The sequence below is a fragment of the Macrobrachium nipponense genome, chromosome 39, assembly GCF_015104395.2.
Source record: "Macrobrachium nipponense isolate FS-2020 chromosome 39, ASM1510439v2, whole genome shotgun sequence".
NCBI lineage: Eukaryota > Metazoa > Arthropoda > Malacostraca > Decapoda > Palaemonidae > Macrobrachium > Macrobrachium nipponense.
In genome coordinates, this window is record NC_061099.1 from 15454930 (window position 1) to 15478579 (window position 23650).

Consider the following 23650-nt stretch of genomic DNA (forward strand, 5'->3'; position numbering starts at 1 on the left):
CTGGAATCACATCACCCAACTGATTAGGACTTTTGATCCTCCTGGAATCACATCAGCCACCTATTTAGGACTTTTGATCCTCCTGGAATCACATCAGCCACCTATTTACGACTTTTGCTCTTCCTGGTATCACATCACCCACCTATTTAGGACTTTTGATCCTCCTGGAATCACATCACCCACCTATTAAGGACTTTTGATCCTCCTGAAGTCACATCACCTGCCTGAGTGGCACTTATAATCCTCCTGGAATCACATCACCCGCCTGAAGAGGACTTTTGTTCCTCATAGAATCACATCACTCGCCTGGTTAGGACTTTTGATGATCCTGGGGTCACATCACCCTCCTATTTAAGATTTTTGATCCTGGAGTCACATCACCCACCTATTTAGGACCTTTGTTCCTCCTGGAGTCACATCACCCACTTATTTAGGACTTTTGATTCCTCCTGGAGTCACATCACCCACTTATTTAGTACTTTTGATCCTCCTGGAGTCACATCAACTACCTATTTAGGACTTTTAATCCTCCTGGAATCACATCACCCACCTGATTAAGACTTTTGATCCTCCTGGTATCACAACACCCATCTGATTAGGACTTTTGATCCTCCTGGATTAACATCACCCGCCTGAGTAGGACTTTTGATCGTCATGGAATCACATCACCCTCCTGAAGAGGACTTTTGATCGTCCTGGAGTCACATCCACCCCACCTATTTAGGACTTTTATCCTCCTGGATTAACATCACCCGCCTGAGTAGGACTTTTGATCGTCCTGGAATCACATCACCCACCAGAAGAGGACTTTTGATCCTCCTGGAATCACATCACCCCCTTCCAAGAGACTTTGGTATCCAGGTTTTTTCGAGTATCCTCCTGGAATCACATCACCCACCAGAAGAGGACTTTTGATAATCACCCTCCTGAAGAGGACTTTTGATCCTCCTGGATTCACATCACCCACCTGAGTGGGACTTTTGATCCTCCTGGATTCACATCACCCACCTGAGTGGGACTTTTGATCCTCCTGGAATCACACCTTCCCATCGCATGATTATCAACATCAACACATCGCCCATCTCACGACGTCCTTCGTACACCTACGGCCCCACTTGCCTCGATCATCCCATCCCCAGAGGACTCTCTCGGAGCCCCGAAGCCCCCATCTGCCTCTCTGCCTTCCGAAGTTGTAAACAATGGGGCGTACACAATGGGCCTCAACACCTAGCGGGCGACAAACCTCAAAAAACACAATGCCTGAGCCTGCGACCTCTTTCGTCATCAATTAAGCAGTCACATAAAAACAAATAGAAGAGAAGAAAAGTAGAAAGAAAGAAAGAAGGTTGGCTGGTTGCGTACGAGCTGTGAGGGAAAACAAAAACCGAATAAAGTGAATCTGAGAAAAGTTCTCTCTTTCTCTCTCTCTCTCTCTCTCTCTCTCTCTCTCTCTCTCTCTCTCTGATATGTTGATGGAGTTGCTTGGGCTGTGAGATATTGTGATGAGAGGAAAATCCTGGTTTTTATGAGGGAGAAGTTTTCATTGTAGATGCAAAAGTAATTTTGTGTGTATTTACGTGTGTGTTTAGTTTGTGTGTTTGTGTGTTGTGTGTGTGTGTGTAGGTTTTGCATGAACGTTAATGGATTTTTACACGTAAATAAGGCGTGATCCAACCTCCAGCTTACTCGGGACGCGTGTAAGATTTTCCCCTAACGCTTAAGTTGTAAGCATTATATTCCTAACTTTTAACGTAAATTGAAACGTGCTGAATTCTACGGTCAAATGAAAATTAAAGTAAATAAGCTATAATTTATTAGAAATAATTTTTTGAACTGTTTAATATGCAAATTATTTATTTTTTTACATTTTCATTCTTATCATAAACATCCTATCCTAAAAACCCTGTGTCTTTAACTCAACGCGAAACATCTTCAGTCCTTTTTAGGCTCTTCCATAGACTTTTCCTAACCCCCCTCCCAACAACAACAAAGTAGTTTGTAGGCTCACTCCCCGAGTAAGCGAAAATTTGCCGTACATATGTACTTTGTATTTTAAAAAACAAAAACCTGTAAAGAAAAATAATGAATATAAGTCTCGAGACTGATAATAATCAGGTCAGCAGATTTCCACAAATATTTTATACTTTCAAGTGAAAACGGTATATGTTTTACACGTACTTTAATTCCATGACTGAAGTGCATGGATGTCGATTAAAGGACTAATAATAGTAATAGAGACAAATTTACAAGACTCGAGGAACAAACGGAAAAACAGTGTTATAAGGAATTTAGTATTAAGACAACAGCAGGATGCGACCTTACCTGGAAGAAGAACTTACCTCTTACGAAAATGAAAGCCTGAAATTGCTAAAAGATTTAAGTTATCTTTGATTATTTAATTCTACAGGAGACTTCTTGAAAGAAGAGCCTCCATAAAATAAATTTCAAACCACAGAGACAACTGAGTGCTGTTGCTCCGAAATCAAGTGAATGGAATGTCTAGCAATCACTTCAATCGACCCATAAGTTATCCATCCAAGCTATGCTTGTGAAGTCAAGAGTTGGTTTAGAATTCGGATTTATGTCCCTGTACGAAATGTGTTTAAACTGCATTGCTCTTAAATGTCATATTGCCAAGAGTTTTTCGTGAAATCCTTTCGAGATACAGTTGACTATTTCGAGTCTTCCTGTTGATAGCGTTATATGAAGCAAAGACGTTGATTTGAAGTACCAGACCTTTTCATTCCAGTATCTTCCCAGACTGGAATAAGGAAGTAGTGTAAGGCCATCTTGCACTGACAACGGCCCGGTAGTTAAGGAATAAATTAACTACATAGATATTCATCGAAAACAAACATTATTCTTGTAAATCAGTAGTCCCTGCCTGACCAAATGTTCCTTTGGAACTGTCTAGCAATCAATACTGAATATAAAAGATAAAAGCTGAAGAATTTTACGCTATAATATTTTGCCAGTGGATTGAAGGTTGAGAGAGAGAGAGAGAGAGAGAGAGAGAGAGAGTTCAATAAAAGATGAAATGGTTAATTTATATCAGTTACAGATAAGACGCAACCAAGTGATAAGAAAACATTTCAGAGGTCGAGTTTGTCATTATACTGACTATATTTTCAACATTCAATGTGTTTCGCGCTTGATTAGCAAGGGAATAAATCGAGAGAGAGAGAGAGAGAGAGAGAGAGAGAGAGAGAGAGAGAGAGAAAATTACAATTATTTGTGCCTATGGTTTTGTACGTCGCGACAGAGAATGGTTAGACCCTGAGATGCTTAGAACGTTAACTCAATAAAATTAATTATTCACAAAAAACGTTCATTGATTAATTTCTCGTGGAGAAAACGTCTGTTAGTTAGAAGTAGCTATATATGTATATGTATATATATATCTATATAATATGAAAGTAAACTATAATATAGATATACGGTAATATAAGATACTATCCAATATATTATATAATATATATAATATATATATACTATATATCTAATAAATTAATTATTATATAATATATATATATATATATATATATATATATCACAGATGCTGAAGTGTAACTGTAAACAAGAGGCAATCTCTATTGTAGCTCTCTGCAACATCAGGCACTTATAATAACATCCCATTCATTCAAACTCTCCTCACTCATAACCACGTGCGCTGTCTAACTCCCTTCTTCCGGCCCAACTCGAAAGCTGACAGCCGAGATGCGATTCTTAATGAGGTGTTAATTGTCGTTTGATTCGTAATGAGCAGTTGGCGTCGGGGAGAGGGAGAGAGGGGGGAAGGGGACGAAGTGTCCGCGTTGAATGTCCTAATTGCCGCTCGTGTCCGTGCAATCAATGAGAGTTGAAATCCGAGATCGCAGATTACGGGTTTGGGATTTCCTGCCGTTTACCATTTTCCCTTTGCCCCATTCAGACAGACGGACGTCTTCTCTAAACGGGAGGATGACAAAAGGGAGATGAGGATCACAATGCTAGATCATTTTCGTCCTTCTCCTGACACCTCCTCTTTTTTTCATCCCCCCCACCCCCCCCACCCCCCCCCCTACCCCCCCCCCCCCCCCCCTCCCTCCCTCTTCTCTCTTCCTCCCTTAAAAAAACTCCTAAATTATAGGGGACGTTTCACTGTTGTTCGGCCTTGTGACTCACCCTTATAATTGGCAAGTGGAAATTTAAGATTTATTTATTCATTTATTTGAATTGCTTTAATGAACTATCTGATCAATTAAAGGTCAGGCTGTCTGTTGTCATTACGACTGACTGATTATCCCTCCCCCAAACCAAACCCCCGCTGCCTCTCTCCTTAAAAATAGCTACTTAATTATAGGGACGTTTCGCTTGTACGGCGTCGAGCCTCACCCATAGACTAATCCTTTAAGCGGAGATTTTAAATTTATTTATTTGTCATGCTTTCATTGCCTATCTGATAAAAAAGAATTTAGTTTTATTAATTAATTATTGATACTTCTTTCTGATCAATGAAATGTCAGGCTTTATTTTGTCACTACGACTGAATGATTTGATTTCATGGGACTGAGGGGGTCGGCCGGGCACTGGGGCATTTTCAGCCATTTTGCGCCTCAGACTGTGAAATACGGAGTTGGAGTGGCTGGACAGCAATATAAAGCGATCCAGGAAGTAAAGGGGATGAAGCACAAGGGTCTAAACTTATTGGGACTTGGTTCACTTTCCTTGTAATGTCTCCTGCGCGTTCAGCTATTAGACAAGTTCTTTTGACTGCCTTAAATATTCAGAAATCACCAAAATTTTCAAGATTCCCTTAAAATTGCTATAAAAAAGAATAAATAAAAGCGCACTGAAGATACTCGAAATAAACATTGTGTAATAATTATAGGCAGTAAATTGTAATTTGTTTTCATTAGTGTACTTGAAGGCGAATAGAAAAGTTGCGGTCACAATTATTAAAATTTCCATTTTCACATGGTTTTCATCCTCCAGTTATCACTCTCTATATCCTTACCATTGGTATTATATTTATTGTAATGTTTTTTTGCTACTGTTTTTGTTGTAATCATTATTATGACTGTCACTATGTTTTCTCTTTGTGAGGAAAAACATATATTTAAACAATATGTTTGTTGCCATTTTCTAGTCATTATTATTGCTGGTTTTGTAGTAGTCATTATTGTTACTGTCACTTATGTGTAACACTATACATTATGAAGAAAAACAGCTTTTAAGAGTTTTTTGCCTTTTTTCTAATAAAGACTTTTTTTCTCTCTCTCTCTCTTCTGCCGCCAGTCCCAGGAGAGGGGAGTGACCGCTCATTCCGTGACCTCTGCGATCTGAGTGAGATTGACTCCGAGGGGAGATCTGTGTCCTCGCCGAGGGGACCGCTTTCATCCCCTCGGGATTCCCATTCCTCTCCGAGGGACTCTCAGGGCCACCTCTCATCACCCCACGCCCATCTCACCTCGCCGCCGCCGCGCTCACACAGAACCCCACCTACGCCCACTAGTACCTCCGAAGGCCACGATCTCAACATGAATTCGGCAGGTGCCGCTGCCGAGCTCAGCGCTGCTGCTGAGCGGTTCATTACTCAGCAGCTCTCTGCCGTGCCTCTGGAGCTGGAGGTGCGGCCGTCTAGCACGGGCGTGGGCGTGGGCGTGTGGTCTAAACAAGTCATCGCTAGGGGCACGCGCTACGGCCCTTTTCTGGGGAAGTGGACCGCCAACGCCAAGGATCCGGGACTCGCTTGGGAGGTGAGTGTTACCGGAAGGATTTCGTAGTTTCGTATTAATTAGCGACTCTCTTCTTCGACTTTCTTTCGCTTTCTTTTGATCTTTTGACTCCCTGAACTTGGGTCAAATTAATTTCGTTGTAGAAGAATCGTTATAGGGACGCGGACTTGAAATCTGTATACAGCAACATATAATTCATAGTCTTCTAGGCCTAACAAAACGGTGTGTTTGGTTTCTGATATTACCCAGTATCTTGTGTCCCCAGTTAAAACATTCTCTCTCTCTCTCTCTCTCTCTTTTATTGTTGGGTTAACATCGATACATTTTTCGTATTAAAAGTATTTCGTGGAACGCGTTATTTCATTTCATTCTTCTTTTAGGAGTATTATTTTGTCCATTAACATTCTGTCTTATAATAGGAATATTCCATTGTAATATATACAAAAATAAGTTACTTATAGATTACCATCACTCCACTTAACAATCGCTTATATTCCACTTCCATCGGTTTCCTGTCTCTCCCTCGTTTTCTCTTACGCCTCTAGCTTCAATTCCCCCACCCCTCTCCCCTCCTCCTACTCTTTCTCCTCCTCCTCCTCCTCCTCACCAGTCATCATTTTCCCTTCTTTCTTCCCCGCCATTATGATGGCGCTGATCAATAGAAATATCTCAGCCTCTAAAAATTCCTTTTCTCAAAGAGTAAAGTTGGAAAAGGAGCTGGCTGCTGGAAGGACCTCCGTGTTTGAAAGGATTTGTCTGGCCGGGGGCACATGTTATTATGTATCATCCAGTCACCCTCAAGTGCCGACGATTCCAGGCTGAAGTCCCTTTGTGGGCGACCTCTGGAGGGAAGGGGCCATTGTCTTTGCGGAGAGCATTATACTCTTCAGGAAACCAAAGCCATTAGGGACAGGTCGAGGTCCTCTAAGTGAGGTTATGAGGGCGGAGGAGGAGGTTTTGCCTCAGTGCATTAATGTCCACGATGAGCTTTTTCTCTCGACTGGAAATTACGCTGTGGAAGAAGAAGAAGAAGAAGAAGAAGAAGAAGAAGTAAGGTTTCGCTGGAAAGTGGGTCTTCCAGGAGAACGTTAAAATGAAAAGGTCACCTCTGGATTTATGGAGATAGTGAATCCTCTCTCGGGGTACAATGCTTTCCAGCATTCATCTCGTTCGAATGTGTTATATATAACAAATAAAAATGGAAATCAACAATAGAATTGGTCACTCTTGGAATTATGAAGATATTGAATCCTTTCGTGTTTGAAGGAATATTGTAATAAATAAAACATGAAAATCAACAACAGAATTTGCTAATGATTCTGAAAATATAGCCACCATGGGACCCTGGGCCCTGTACCCCAGTGAACTAGTCTTTATCCCCAGTCAAGAAGGGTACAAATACAAAGACAGAACTGATTGCAAATGCTTCAAATTCTCCTATTTTTTAATACCATTGTCTTTCCATTTGATTATTCGTCCATAGAACCTCTTCTTGCGGTTGTTCACCTTTGTAAATTCCAGTTCTATTATTTTCTCCGAAGCAAAATGCATAAGAGACCCTAGAGGGACTCCTTCCTGCACTTTAATACTAAATTATTTCCCCGACGTTCTTCCTGATGGTCTCCGTTCCTTTCTCGTCCATCTGCCCTTTCCTCCTTATCCATCTGATCCTCAACTGTCATTGAATGCCCCCTCCACCCTCTTCTTCATTCCTCCTCCTCCTCCTCCTCCTCCTCCTCCTCCTCGGGAGGCACTCAGCAAGAAGCAAGTTAAGGAGGACTTCCGGTGTGTTTTGTCTACCAGAGGGATGGAGACGGAAACCTTTTTACTTGCATCCTGAGAGAGAGAGAGAGAGAGAGAGAGAGAGAGAGAGAGAGAGAGAGAGATGGTGGCCCAAGTGTTGAAACGTGATTCAGTGAGTGTTGAAAATTCGTCATAATATCTTATGTGGGTCTGATAATTTGTTAAAGATAAGATAATAGTTAGGTTGACATAAGTAATGATGTATTAGAAACGTTCATTAACGCATGCGTATTACTGCCTATTTTGTTTGAAGTATGAAGTTGTAGCCATTGCGATTTACTGAAAGAAATGGAACTGAATTTCTCCAGTAGTCAGTCGCAAAACCATGAAAAAAGAACTTCTGAAATGATCAGTTGCTAATTTTTATTTGTATTTCTCTCTGTTTTTCTTTATGATCTTATTGCTAAGGTTATTCACAGTAACTGACAAATTTAAACCTTTACGTGAAGAAAGTATACCTCTAAATATTGTCTTCGTGAAGATTATAATTGTAGATTATTTTCCTAAAATTCAAAACATTGTTTTAATTATTTTATTATATTATTAGTAAGGGCTGATCGTCTTTTCATACCGTGATAACAGGATAGAATTAGAATAAAAATTATGTCTAGGTTATTGAATACAGGTATTCATGTATCTTAGAATGAAAGATAAACTTTAATTGGAAAATACTAAACTTCTCACATAATATGGTTTATTTCTCTCTCTCTCTCTCTCTCTCTCTCTCTCTCCTCTCTCTCTCTCTCTCTCTCTGAATGCTTAATAAATAGTTGCTTCTTCTCACATTACATTGTTTATATTTCTTATAATTCTCTCTCTCTCTCTCTCTCTCTCTCTCTCCTCTCTCTCTCTCTCTCTCTTACTGACTACTTCCCCTCTATTCCCCGCACTCTCATTATCTCCCATTTTTCCCCTCATCTATTTCCCCCAACCTGACCCCTCACGTCCCCTCTCCCATGACACTCCTACAATCACGCACGCTCTTCTCTCTCTCTCTCTCTCTCTCTCTCTCTCTCTAGATACCATTGCAGCTAAGGGTAATAATTATTGAGAGGTACGTCTCTCTCTCTCTCTCTCCAAATAAATTATTGAGAGGGACGGCGAAAGGCTCCGCCGATTGAGTGATCGATCTCTGTCTTCTTGGCGTGACCGAAAGTGGAGGTCAGGGTTACGTCGCCCCGACTTGTGATTAGCCGGAACCTCACAAATGGTTCGGATCAGGCAATTTCGAAATTTGCGTGCGTGCGCGCGTGTAAGTGCGTGGACGTGAGTTCGCCGTGTGAAAATGGGAGTAGGTGACTAATATTTAATGATCATAAAATGTTATTTTGAATATTTGCTTACTCAAGAAAATAGGGAAAAATAAACTCAGTTACATATTTAAACCAAAAAACTTAAAATCATAGAGATGAATTTGTGTGTTGTTGTGTGTGGGCGTGGTGTGTGTACGTAAGTTCGTCGTGTGAAAATGGGAGTAGGTGGTAAAAATTCAATGACCATGAAATGTTATTTATAATGTTTCGTTCTTAGGAAAATAGGAATATATATATATATATATATATATATTATATATATATATATATATATGTGTGTGTGTGTGTGTGTGTGTGTGTGTGTGTGTGTGTGCGTGTGATATATATATATATATATATATATATATATATATATATATATATATATACACACATATAAAATAAACGAGTGAAATTTTCGTAATATCAAAATAAGGAATGAAGTCATTATTGTAGTCTTTCAATGGAACGGATTGAAATAGGAAATACGTGTAGTAATAATGTCCAAATAGATTAATACCGAATGCCTGCAAAATCAACTTGAGATGACGAAAAAGCATTTACCGTAAAACTGTCATTCAGGTAATTGCATAAAAGTGTTTATTTCATAAAAGACGGTGTTTTGGGGGATATTCACATATAAATATTTAGGACATATTACGATTCATGGTTTCAACGCTGGTTCTCCTTTTCCATCTCCGAATTTCTTCAGGTAGCAGTTTATTCTCTGGTCTGCGGACTTTTTTTATAACCTTCTATGCAGCCAAAATATTTGGACAGTTGTGCCTTCTGTACAGGTCTAGTAATTGGAATATTATCTGGAATCATTCCTATGGGGTGTAAATGCTTTTCCGCCTTCTCAAATAGATTTTGCAGACATTCCTTATTAAGTCTTTAGTGGGAAATATATTTTGACATTATACCTTCTGGCATTTCTGATTTCATTGAAGTACTATAATAATGATTTCATTCCTTATTTTGATATTTATTGGCCTTTCAAAATTGAGTATTGCAATTCTCCTGAAATTATTCCTAGCGGGGAAGTATTTACCCAAGAGATAATTCCCGGAAATCCTTAGTTAAATTTTGGTAAGTCTCTATCGTTCTTCATTGTTACTTTCGGTTAAAGAATTTAAATTGTACAGCAGGTTTGACCTTTATTGCTGAAACTGAACCTATTTCAGTTAATATTTTTCGTCAAGTTCGATGCATTTTTATTGAACTACAACAGCAAGTGCATATGCAAAGGTAGTTTATGTATTAGTCTCTTCGTTCCAAATTAATGAGATAATACTATTCAGGAGGGTAATGCAAATCAGCTATTAAAATTCTCCCATGCATTATAGTGTCTTCTTTTGCAATGATACAGAAAATATGGCTGAGAGTGAAATGCAAATCAAGGGTGAAAATCTCCTTCAGCAAGAGCTGCAGATAGCCTTTGTCTCCTGCACCAGATTCTTCCAGGTGCATTCTTCCCCTTCCGTGAAAGAGGCGGATTTTAATGATGGCAGCGAAAATCTCATCGTCCCCTTCATTCCTTCATTCACACCTTCCTCGTGATGAGATTGGAAAGGAATCTAAAACGTCCCATTTTCTTGACGTCCTTCCAAAATTCCTGATTCCAGTTACCGTTCCAGGTGCATGGAAATCTCAGACTTGAAGAGCCCAAAAAGGGGTTGGTGGCTGTTAGTGGGTGTTCCGGAGGTCCTCCCCCACCCCCCCACACTCTCTCTCTCTCTCCTCCGGGTTATTGTTCAGAATAATGATGATGATGATAACGATGATGATGGCGGTGATGATATGGTCCTCAACGCATCGTCATTACCGGATCTTGTTTAGGATCGGTTTTTGTAAGGTTACACAAGAGGACGACAACCGCCGGTGATGACTCCTGAAGTGGTTCCATTCAAAAGGGAGAGAGAGAGAGAGGGAGAGAGAGAGTGTGTGTGAGAGAGAGAGAGGGAGATTCGAAAGAAAGAACATACTCTAAGAATTCGGAATCTGATGAACAGCTGTCGATAAGTGAGGTAGAGAAAGATCCTGAAGAGAGACTCCTTGGGCGGGGGAGAGTGGGCTGAGGCGGGGTGGGGTAGGGGATGGCCGCCCCTTCCCCATACTCTACCTTCCTCAGTCAGGGAGCGTCCTTTTCAAACCGCGTCCTTAGGCTCATCCACCAAAGAGTCGAGACGTGAATTTGACCCTTCCAGTTCGCGGCAGAAATGATAGCAGTTTGGACCACTCGTTCGCAAGAAGATAATTGCAGCGTAAACTGCAATTAGAGTCGATTTTCCGATAGTTACTGCCTGACTATCGACCGTAGGCGAAGGCCGCCACTTAAGGGTTCTGAAAGATAAGTTGAATTGGAGGGTGGAAGCTTCGTTTAGTTATCATTATCTACGTTAATCACTTGGATTCTATTTTAAGTGAAGATGGCTATTAAGCGATCAAGAGTGTGGTAAAGTCATTAATGTTGTGGCTTAGGGGGAAGAGAGAGAGGGAGAGAGAGAGAGAGAGAGAGAGAGAGAAAAATGTGGGGATGGGGTACAGGATGATAATGATGATAACTATGGTAAGGAAGCGTAGATGCGGTAAATTGTATGTGAGGGAGAATATTTAGAAACAGCTAAGCGTAACTGAGAAGGCTCTGAAAGAGAGGAAATTACGGGAACTTTCAGAGGGAAAATTATTCATTGATCGTGGATCATCAACAAAACCTTAGAGAATGAATCGCATTCGACCAGTAGACAGGGAAGACCTGTTTCAATGCAGCTTAAGTGATTAACAGATTTAGAAATACAAACTAAGAAAATAATCATGATAATGAAAGGGAGGCGAACGGAAATAGAATGACCTACGTCATAATGATGTCATTTTCGAATATGGTAGAACACCCATAATTGGTTGAAAGAATTAAGAAAATAGGAGACAGTTTAGTGAGTAATAAAAAATGGGAGCAAGACTCACTTGCTGCTTTCGTGGCCACATGTTTGCATGCTTATGACCTTTACTATTGTGACGCCAGTGTAATAAACCAACCAACTAATCAGTCAGTCATTTGCAACCACTAAAGGCTTTTGGTTTAGATGTGCTCGTTTACGAAAGTAGTACAGATAATGACAGATATTTGTAGTAAAAAAAATGTATAAATAGAAGCTAGTGCTCGATTATTTTCCAGAAAGTCAATTTGATTCTTCAGACCTTCATGTCATATTCTTACAGAACGGCATTTTTCAACATTTAGTAATGAAGTCTTTCATGTCTTTAAAAGCATAAAAAACATTCAACTAAGAAAAGTGCAGTTCACTGCATTTTGTTTTGTACTTTCTAAATACATCAATTGTCGATGCCCACCGTAAATTGTAGTAAAGATACTTGCTTTAATCAGTCAGAAATTATAACACATAAGTGTTGTAAATCTCTCTCTCTCTCTCTCTCTCTCTCTCTCTCTCTCTCTCTCTCTCTCATTTTTCTGTGCACATGTATAAAAATGTTGAGCCTGTGAAGTACCTGCACAAAAATGCCATTTTCTGTCCATTCTTTCGTCCGTATCAGCACCCGCATATTTATAATAAATTTTTGTGTATTCATTATTTATATTTTTCAAACTGCCTCTAGCAAGAAATTGCTTCTGTGATGTATTTGTGTGCTTGCAAAGACTGACATAAAAACAAATCATTTTTATTTCTGCAGTCGGAACTATTTTTTTACTTTTTGTCTATTTTATTGCCCTTTTTATCGATAGTGATAGATTCTTTCAGTTGTTGAATGATTTAGTTGATGAACAGCAAAGCTATGTTGTGTCAAAGCCTAAAATTACTTCACTTAAAATGAATGGTATCTAAAAAGTAATGTAAATGATAAGACTAATTTCACGTGGTAATCAACCACAAATTCTGCGTAAAAGTAGTTTTTTGAAAGAAAATTATTAGATACTGAAAATTACCTTAAGGATTATTAGTAAAGTATATGCAAACATTTTTCTCGTCCACAAAATATTAAAGAAGAAGAAGAACTGTGCTGAGAGAAATCAGCTGTTCTGGCGAGAGAGTTTTCTTGTACGTGAACAATTTGGGACAAAGTTACATAGGAAGCATTCTTATTTGAATTGGAGCTTCATCTTTTCCGTTATTTTTCAGAAGATGCCCAAAAGGGCGCCTTAAACAGGTTAAAGCTAAAGTCCAGAAATATATTCAAAATCAGGACGAAGTGATGATGAAATTGTAAGCATTCCTAAATGAATAAACTTGTGCGCAATTTTTGGAAATCTTTACCGGAATGGCTTGTGTTCATTTATTTGTTTTAACCTTTTTACTATGAATTCCTTTTTATTTCCAACTACATCTCATGTCGTTATCTCCAATGCATTATTTCGAGAAAATATTTCAGGCTGTGGACGTTCATGAGAAACGTTATTATTCTAAACGAAGAAATTCGTGAATCTAGGATTTCTTGATTTTGTGTGTCTTCCATATTATTACTGTCAAACTTTGGAAGTCTGTTTTCGCTGAGGTTTTTCTACGTTTGCGAGGTTCATCGATTTCTTCAACGATTAGACGTATTTTTCTTCCTTCCTACGCCCATTGTAATTTTTTTGTTCGGGACAATAACTTTCAGAGAGAGAGAGAGAGAGAGAGAGAGAGAGAGAGAGAGAGAGAGAGGTCTTCATTTCGGCAAGCAACATATCAATGTTCGAATTTTTGTGATTTTTGCCGTAGGTTACGGCTGAAGACATAGGGTTTATATCAATCATTACAATTAATTTTAAGCTTCGCAGATATTTCAACGGCTGTTTAATCCCATCTTCCCAACTGAAGGCGCACAACTTTCTGTACATTGTCAATATTTCACAGTTGTCAATGGACTTACATATCTTTCTGTACTACCGTACCTTAATATTCTTTAAATTTTCATTCCCTCAAAAACTAAAACTACTGATAAAGTTAGACGAAGAAAAGTTTGAAAGATAGAGACATGTATTATGTAGCTTTCTGTAGGCTTGATGTCAATGGGTATTTATCAAAATAAATATTGAAACCAGCACAACTCAGTAACCCTCACTCTTCTTTTAGCGATGAAAAAATCAAAGTTATGTGAGGTAAAAAATTATAGATAAACTGAAACATTTATAACACAACCTCGTTATCAGTATTATGGAGTTTATGGTGGTCTCTAAGGCCTTTCCATACTGATAAAAGGTAAATCCCGAGATTTTATCATACTCGTGCAATCTTTATGTCTTCATCTCCCAGCCAAAGAAAACCGTCATTTTTTTTTTGTGGTGGATGGGGGGGGGGGGTGGGGGGGGGGGGGGGGGGAGTGGGGATGGGTGGTTCACTATCAGCTGAACCAGTTACTACAGGTACTGTAAGGTTTATAGGTCCTTTTGTCAACTTTGAAGCCTATTTATATTAAAATTTTGTGCTTATGTCCACAAAATATTATGTAAATGGAATAAACCTTTTTGAAAACGCTAATTACAACATGTGATGATGACATTTTTATCACTCCCTTCTGACGTCATGAACTAATTAATGAATAGTCAATGATATTTATTCATTCTCTCTGTTTATTAGAGTCGAGTTCTTGTTTTTACTATTAATTGTAATAGACTTAGAGTCATGCATGCTATGACGAACAGATTTAAGAATTTACCTGCATTCTATGTAATTCTTAGGTTCCGTGGACCTAAGTATCGTTAACGAAAAACTCTTTTGATCATTTTTGGCCACTGTACTTGTGCATTGAAAAATGATAGAAGTAAATCAGGCTGACTGCATTTGTAACTGTCATGTCCCGTGAATCTGCGAATCTTTTACGTGACATGAAGTACATTACTAAAAACTCCTTGGGACCATCTGTTGTCACCGCATTTGTACATTAAAAAAATATATGAGCAGGAACATTTGTACGTTAGATAAATAATAAAGAAATCAGAGTTTTACCAAAGTCAGGTGGGAACACGGTTTACAAGAGCCACAATCCCCTTCTGTTCAAAATCGTATAGATAAAGGTTAGTCCTAAAGGTCTTCGATCGGGGGGTGGGGGTGCACACACTCAATTAGGTCTTATCCGCCATGACACAAAGCGCCTGTGTTCTCGCCATAAAAGAAGATAAAAGGTAATAAGATTGACACCGAGGAGCTCACATAACGAGAGATAAGTAAGACGGCAGCAGTAATCCGCCAGTTATCTCCCACTTACTTATTCGGTCTCGCTCTTTTCCAATAAGGTAGCGAGAGCTGATAATTAATCGGCGCTCTTTCGCTGCTCTTATGCAGCGTTTACTGTAAGTGTTGGATTGCTTCTACACAATAGGCAGTTTTTCTCATTTTTTTCTTATGGAAATTATTTTCAGTCACTTGTTTTACGTATTTTGAAAGTATTCATGGGAAATCCATTTCGAATATGCTTTGCACAAAATAGACAATTTCACGCTTTTATTATACTGATTCTTTTCGGTTAGGTGTTTTGTGTATTTAGGAAATTTATGTGAAATCAGTTTCACAATTTTCTTTTTATTATTTTTAAAAGAAATAGTCAGTAAAAATAATGCATAATATTAAATGAATGAATGACCATCTTCCTTGCTTTGTAGAGAAGTTGAACGCATTCTTTCAACTTTGTAAAATTAAATGATAAAAAATTGATGTACATTCCTCATTTTATTCAGTTTGATTTTCTTCCTGTCTGGTAGAAGAGTTTACTAAGAAACTGTATTTACTTCTTGAAGTTTCTTTATTTGCTGAGCAGTCGATATAATTTATGTCAGCTACAGACTGTGTCTTCTTGGTATCTATCTTGTTTTAATTCTTCTTTTGGGATCTGAAGAAATATCAAATATTTATTGTAATTTATTACTCTTATCTGACTATGCAAAAGACGTGTGACATATTCATTTATCCATTTTTTATGTTGATGCGAAATTATAATTTATGCTCTTTATTTAGGAGGGAATTATCTTCTTTTTCTTTTTGTCGTGAGTGAAATTAAATTCTTTTGATACTTTGATTCCCTCTTTCACGAAATCATTGTTTTTTTATTTGTTAAAAACTCTTATTGTTAAAAGGATCAATTTAATTCTTTTATATACAAAGTCTCAACCTTATTTGAAGGTTTGTCCAGAAACAAGTCGACATCAATATTATCGTAGCGAAATGAAAGCATAACTCCTATACGTAACGGAGAGATAAACACGAGGTCTGTGTAACCATTTTTGTCTATGGAGACGCGAAGGCCACCCGCTTTCTTTTTCTTTCTCCCCCCCAAATGTTTGTCGAGATCAGTCCGTACTTCTCACAATGGCCTCCGTGCAGGACGTGAAGGAGAGGAGAAGATGGTTTTGAAAAATCAAAAACACAACCGCCCAAGTTACGGCGGGACTTGTCATTAAGCAGAAACATCGCTGATTTATCGCGGCTTATTTTGTAAACCACAGCTACTTAGTTTGCAAACTAAAATACTGTAGTTGATGGTGGGACTTCAGAGAGAGAGAGAGAAAGAGAGAGAGAGAGAAGAGAGAGAGATGGCGGGGGGCGGGGGGTGGCCTAGGCGAGGACTTGCCTCTCTCCGGTTGTGTCTCTTCGGAAAGGAAAACACGTCTGTCATTTCGAATATAGAAGAAAAAAGTTTCCCAATCTTTTTCGAAGCCGTGGCCAAACTTGACGTGCTTTGAGAACCGTCAGCTGAAAGTCGTCTCCAGTAATGACAAACACTTTAGTTCTCGGTATTTCTAAACAATCGTTTTCTTGGCCTAATCAATCGTGAGTGTTGAAGCACTGAAAATGAGGTCGCTTGTCTCGCGTGAGCTATATTTTAATGTTCTGTATTATAGAAAATGTAGATATTTTTCGTATACGCATCTTTTTGCAGTATGGGAATTGGCTTAAAAAAGTGTTAATCTCTACTTAATTAGATAAGAATTTGGGGATGAGTATGTTTGCTCTATGCCTTAACACCTGCTTACTATATTGGGGGTTTTATGACGACGATAACTCTGGCTTTCATCATGATTTACTCTTACAAGTTCAGACTAGAGCCAACCTTGTTTACCTTAGATATATATATAATATATAATATATTAAGATTATATATCTATATATATAGAATATATATATATTATGTAATATATATATAATATATATATGTCGGTATGTTATAGTATATTATATATATATATATATATATAGTATATATAATAATATGTTAATAATTATATTAGATATATATATTATATGAATATATATATATATCATATATATAATTTATATATATATATATATATATATTCTATAAGTATATCCTGTCTACTAAGTCTTGACCCGCTATAAACGTATTCTGAATCCTAGAACAGTATAGCAGCATGGATAAAAGGGACTATATATAGGAACAAGATAGACAGAGGCCTTTCCCATTTTAATTTTATTTAGGTTATATTGATGTTATTCGTTAATTTATCGATATTGCTTCTCTTTTCGAAAGTATTTCAATATCATTGGTCCCAGAAACCTCCGTAAGAAAAATGTACATTATCAGCGAAAGACAAAAAAAAAAAAAAATCGTAATTTTTCTCATGATACAAAACGTGCCTGATAACATCAACTACAAACAAGATTGGTGTAATTCAAGGTGAATATTTCGTAGATTTATGAACTTCAAAGGAACACTGAAGATATTTCGTCCCACAATGATTCACAGATCACTGACGTCTCCCTCCACATTCCTGGCCGCCGAAATGTGACCCAAATCGGAATAAGAAAGAGGAAATTGCTTAAGAATGCTTATCTCTGGTACAAGAGCAGTCACGAGAAAGAAAGAGAATCCCCCTCACCCCCCCAACTTTGACGTCAACCGCATAGGCCTAAGGTGAAGGAAGATAGGCATTATGAAAAGATGCTGGATTAAGGTTGGATTAATGTCAGGCGAACACCAGTAACTTTTATGATGCCCTGCTGCGTCCCTGATTGAGATATGCCTGTGCGCAAGCAAGCGGAAAGGTAGAGGTGTATATAGGCTACGTTAGGCCTACTGAGGAGGCGTTGCAGGAAAATAAAAATAAGTATCTTGCTGTCAAGTGGAGATATTTTTCTGTCTCTTCACTTTGTAATTTTGGTGAAGAATAAGATATATTACGTTTATTTAACTCTCTCTCTCTCTCTCTCTGTTATATAGTCAGACTCACAAACAAAGGGATCCGTTTCGAAGGAAGTTAAGTTATGGCTTATTGTCTTCACAAACGTCATATTTTGCGAGGGATATATTATGACTGTGACCATTATGGCAATGTATGTTCTCAAAAAGTGAAAAAATAACATTGTGCCACATTTATGCTTTGCTCTATCGTGAAGCAATCTTATTTTTAGAAAACTACCACATAAGCTGCCACATGCACCTACTCACGAGGCTCATTAACAGTGCGTCAAAACTTTCTACAAACCGCATCATTCAGTTTTATCTTGCACCTATACTCTGTTTTTTTCCATCTGTCCATCCGCCTGTGGTGTTTGCGATGGTAACACTAGTCCCGGCCTTTAAATAATATCCTATTTCGATTATTAACGGTGTAATTCGCATACAGTAAATTATTAAAACACTTTTCAGTTGCAAATGTACACCAAGATATCCTTTAATTACCTAAAATTTACACATAGCGTAACTATTTAAAGCCCGGGACGCAGTGTTACCATGCGCGACCACCACAGGCGGTATAGTTCCCTGCATCCTAAGGCCTTTTTCTTTCTCAAACTAAGTCTTCTTTCGTATTGTCAAGGGTTTGCTGTATCTCCTCCATTCTCTCTCCTGTTAGTTCCAAATCACAGAAGTTCTCCATTCTTACCACTGACCAGACTTTATCAAAATACTCTGGTTCATCATTTAACGTTCGCTGAACTTTTTAACTCTTGTTACAGAGCTGTATATATTGAACCCTTTCAGGTGTTCTTATACCAAATGAACTATACCAGCCTTAACTATATTTTTTTAATTTTATATTCATAATCCACATTCACTCCTCGCCGTATTCCTGCAGAAGTTATATAGATTGAAGTGCCAACATGAACTCTGAAATTAACGGTTCTCTGTATCGATCGAAACTAATCATGTCGTTATGAAATGTGGTTGGGAAGGACAGGAAACTAAGTATAAGGTTTAGGCAAATGGAAAGCTAAAACCTTTAGAAGAATTACTAACTACTCTTATGATAAATGAAGATCAAGAATAAAATACAATTTAGGACGGAGGCCAAGCGCTGGGACGTATGAGGTCATTCAGCGCTGAAAGGAAAATTGAAATGTTAAAAATATGAACGGGGGGAGAACGGGGGGGGGGGGGGGGGGAAACCTCGCAGTTGCACTATGAACTAATTGTTGAAAGGCGGTGGAAAGTAAGATGTAAGAAAGTGAATGGAGGTACAGTAAAAAGAATGAAAGAGGTTGCAGCTAGGGGCCGAATTGACGCTGCAAAGAACCTTAAGTAATGAAGGTCAAGATTGTGTGTGATTTGATTTTCGTTATGGAGGACTAGAGATACATCATAGTATATTAGGAACGTCTAAGAGTTCGGCTGAGATGGAGTGGTGTCGACCTTAGTCACTTTCAAATGCGCATCTAATAGATTGACGTTGATATTTGATTGATGACAGCCGGTTCTGTCATCTTCCTTTACTAAAGGCAGGTACTACAGACTCGTACTAAGGTTCAAACCAAAATCCCTGATAACCATAATCTCTCGTGTTGGAAATCCCCGAATTCTCTTACCCGTATCTCACAGTCTTTTCAAGATCGTTAATCTCTGGGAAATCTAGCTATCTGTCTCAGTACACAGTTTATTAGTCTCTGTAATATAACTCTCAAACACCTTTTTATTAATTTTAAGACAGAAGAGTGAGGAGATCAAAAAGTTAAGTGGTGTATATATAATATATATATATATATATATATATATATATATATATATATATATATATATTATATATTATATATATATGTGTGTGTGTGTGTGTGTGTGTATATTTTACAGGACCTACAGTTGAGTTCTACCATATATGATTAAGAGCCGCAACATCCACTTATAGTTTGTGTGTGTGTGTGTGTGTGTGTGAAGAGAGAGAGAGTATGTGTGTGTGTGTGCCTGCTTGCGTAAACGTGTGCGCATTATCTACTCTCTTAGAATTCTTCAGGCTGAAAAATCATTTCCATTATCATTTGATCAAAAAACCCCGGACTACCACCTGTCTAGAGGGTCGAGAAGAGGGCCCCCAGGGCAGGGGGGCGGGGGAAGGGGGTCGAGAGGTTATCTGGTCATTAATGATTGCTGGGTCATGCGCAGAGTGTCAGTGCTGGTGTAAACTGTAAGGGAGGCAGCTTACCACCTAGCCTTGTTCTCGTCACGTTTAGTCGGGCAAGAGATCAGGTGGTTGGGGTCGGGGTCTGGGGTTCTGGGAGTATGAGGAGGGGGTAAGAAAGGTTGGGGGAGGGGGGCGGTTTAGTAAGGGCCTGAACGAACCCCTGGTAATCGGTGTACTGTGTGTGACAGGGATGACTGAAGAGGAGGAGTGGTCATTTCTTTATGTGTTGGAATGATGGTTGAAATCGGTGTTGCTTGCTCGTCTGGCAAGATGAGGCTCAAGTAACGGTAGATTACGTTACGTGCGCATAACTAAGATTCACTTGTTTCTTTGCCTCAGCTGCATTACTAATAGACGTACCTATTATGCGTGCTGTTCATCACAAGAGAGATGCCCACACACTCGTACATGTATATCTGATATTAACCATTTTTTAACATGGGTGGCTTTTAAGAAAAGACAAAAAGTCGATTACTGTTACACTAATACTTTAGTTACCGATTCATGGAAGAACCTCTTGTGCAGAAGACTTCCACAGCACTAGCCACTTCATACATATACCCATAAGTCATCAGCAGTGCGTCAAAACCCCCTACTCATGCTTTCTCTAGTCACCTCTATCTTGCATTCACTCACATTTCATGGAAGTCGAGGTCCTTCTATTTCAGTACACTTTTTGGCATTTTTGAACAATATGACATTTCATTCCATGGCGCCTGTAGCATCTTCTCCACTATACTCCCACGTAACTTCCCCACCCTCTCTCTCCTCTCTCTCTCTCTCTCTCTCTCTCTCTCTCTCTCTCTCTCTAATGAAGCAAATAACACAGTGCCTACACAGCACATTTTTGACAGTGTCCCAGTTCTGTCTCCAACTGTACCGCTCATGTCATCTCCCATTGTCTAGACATTTGTTCATTGTTCGATGCCTTTGGCAAATGGACTGATGCTGTATATATTATCTTCAAGAGGTTGCGCTCACATTGTCAGCATCAATGGCTATTGTTGATGGGCAGACAGCTTTCGGATAAAGTCAGCTATTCCAAGAAATAATAAAGTGTTGTTGTCATGCGTATGTTTTTCATACGGATCTGCGATTTATTTATATTAAGGAACTTCTGGGTATTCATTAATAAGACTTTATACTTAAATGGCACGAAAATATGTCGATAATAGTTCCTGCATGTTTATTCAATGATGCAATTGGATGAATGGATCGTATTGCAACCTTACTGGTCTTCGCAGTCAATTGACATGTGTGGTATATCTAACTGTCCTCCTTTTATGCAGAATCATATTTCTAAAAGAAATATAATAATAATAATCGATAGGTTTACAGAGATATAATTCGTCACCAAAACAGCGGAATGAGAAGACTTATTCGTCAATTATATATATATATATATATATATTATATATATATATATATATGTATATATGTATGTATATATATGAAGGATTGTATATTAACAGAGAACCATGTAACGATACTTCCCTGTTTACAGTTACGTAGCCTGATAGTAAATACAAAAACCTAAGAGAAACAACTTACGTAAAAGTACCATGAAAACTTCCTTTATCTCGGTGTCCATGCAACCCCTTTGCCTCACTTGACATGTAAGGCTGGCCTGAAAGTTCGTTCCACCCCCTTTCATTTTGACTGTTCTCTCTGGTCGGTAACTAACGAACATATATTATCATCCCCTGCATTTGTCTGAATCCACTTACCGAAGCTCACTAGTAAGCTGAGAGCCTTTTCAAAAGACTGGCTGTCTCTCTCTCACTCTCTCTCTCTCTCTCTCTCTCTCTCTCTCTCTCGACGCGTACGCTAATGAAGCATATCTTTTGAAATAATTGCCTACTTTTTCGTTGTATTTCTTTGTGTCTTTTGGGGTATATATACATACATAATATATATAGATAGATATATATAATATATATAATATATAGTATTATAATATATATAAATATATATATATCTATATATATAAATAGATATATAGATAGATAATTAACTCAAGATTACTTTGTACCTCTATATTCGGTTTTCAAAATTTTATGCTTTTGTTTTTCATTCTTTAAGTTTTTTTTTTTTTTTTTAGTAGCTGCCAGGCTGGCAATATTTACATCATGCGATTGTCATACTTAGTTCATTTCTCTTTCGAATAATGCGATAATTCTTATATTCAAAAGTTTCATTGTTATTCAGTGCCTTAAAAAATCTTAAAGAAAACGTACACTGAGCTCAGAATCTTTCTCTATATTTTTATTCTTTGGCCATACGAACCCACGCCTCCGTTGTTTTTTTTTTTTTTCTTTTGCTTAAATACTTCTGATGATTAAATAATTAAAATCATTAATCCAAAGGAAAAATAAAGCAATTTTTTTGTCCGCATCGCCACGCTGTATCAATATGTTGACAGAGCGGCCCAGCGTTATTATAGCGGTCTGTTTAACCAACGTGCGCTGTGACATTTCCCTGCAGGTCACAGAGTTGACATTGTGACCGCTCGGCCCGAGCTTCCATCTGGGTGTGTACCCGTTGCCTAATAGGTTTCCTTGCATCCCTTCCTCCTCCTCCTCCTCCTCCTCCTCCTCTTCTTCTTCTTCTTCTTCTTCTTCTTCTTTCGTAGTCATCAGAACCTGCCCGATCGAGCAGGTGTTCTTAACAGTGTTAATTGGTTTGAACCTTTCAAGCTCATATTCTTGAGAGGGTGAAGTTCTTCTGAATAAAGTTCGTATAACGCTGAAAATAATTAACATTGTTGCAGTTATATAATACAGTAGATTGTTATAGCAAGAGAGAGAGAGAGAGAGAGCTCGCGCGCACTATAACCTGTTCAGCTCTGAACCATCTCCTCAGTAGGTCTAGTTTCTTTATCTTTCCAAGGCTGAAGTTCTGAAAGTTCTACAATTCGGAAACTAATTTTTACTCCTACAGTTAAATAACATAGCAGAGTTATAGCAACGAGAGAGAGAGAGAGAGAGAGAGAGGAGAGAGAGAGAGAGAGCCCATCACACCGGACTATGTTATATGTGAAGCGACGGGATACAATAACTTTGGCACGAGGACACTGAACGGTAACACTGTCGCGCCCATTGGACATCGCATCTTCCCCTCGAGTAACGAAGGGTGACGATTGGCTTGGCCCCTTACTCTCAGCCAATAGGAACCATAAGAACGGACTGTCTGAATGAGCAGATGTTTTGTAGATAACGGAGGGGGATCCTCGGGAGGGCTTTAAAATGGTTGAACTACGGCGTAAGATTAAGGCCGAGCGTCCCGCAGCGAAGATTAGTGGTAAACTGGAGTAAAGCTCTTCATGTTAGCCAAGGGTCGGTGTCGACGGTTATTTTGGCTAGCGGGAGGCTGAGAGAGAGAGAGAGAGAGAGAGAGAGAGAGAGAGAGAAAGAGAGTGAGAGAGAGAGAGATTGATAGCATTGTGTATGTATGTGCAACATGTACAGAAGTTTAAGGAGAAAGGCAAACCTCTTGTC

The 23650-nt window shown here is 38.6% G+C and overlaps 1 protein-coding gene across 2 annotated transcripts in view; it reads left to right on the plus strand.

Annotated features, from left to right (window-relative positions):
* The window catches only part of LOC135210150 (histone-lysine N-methyltransferase PRDM16-like), an 81852-nt gene that overhangs the window by 19156 nt on the left and 39046 nt on the right, over window positions 1–23650 (plus strand). For both annotated transcript variants that reach the window (XM_064242976.1, XM_064242975.1), the window contains exon 3: window positions 5278–5738. In XM_064242976.1, the coding sequence (XP_064099046.1) occupies window positions 5278–5738 (461 nt within the window). The remainder of the gene's footprint in view (window positions 1–5277; window positions 5739–23650) is intronic.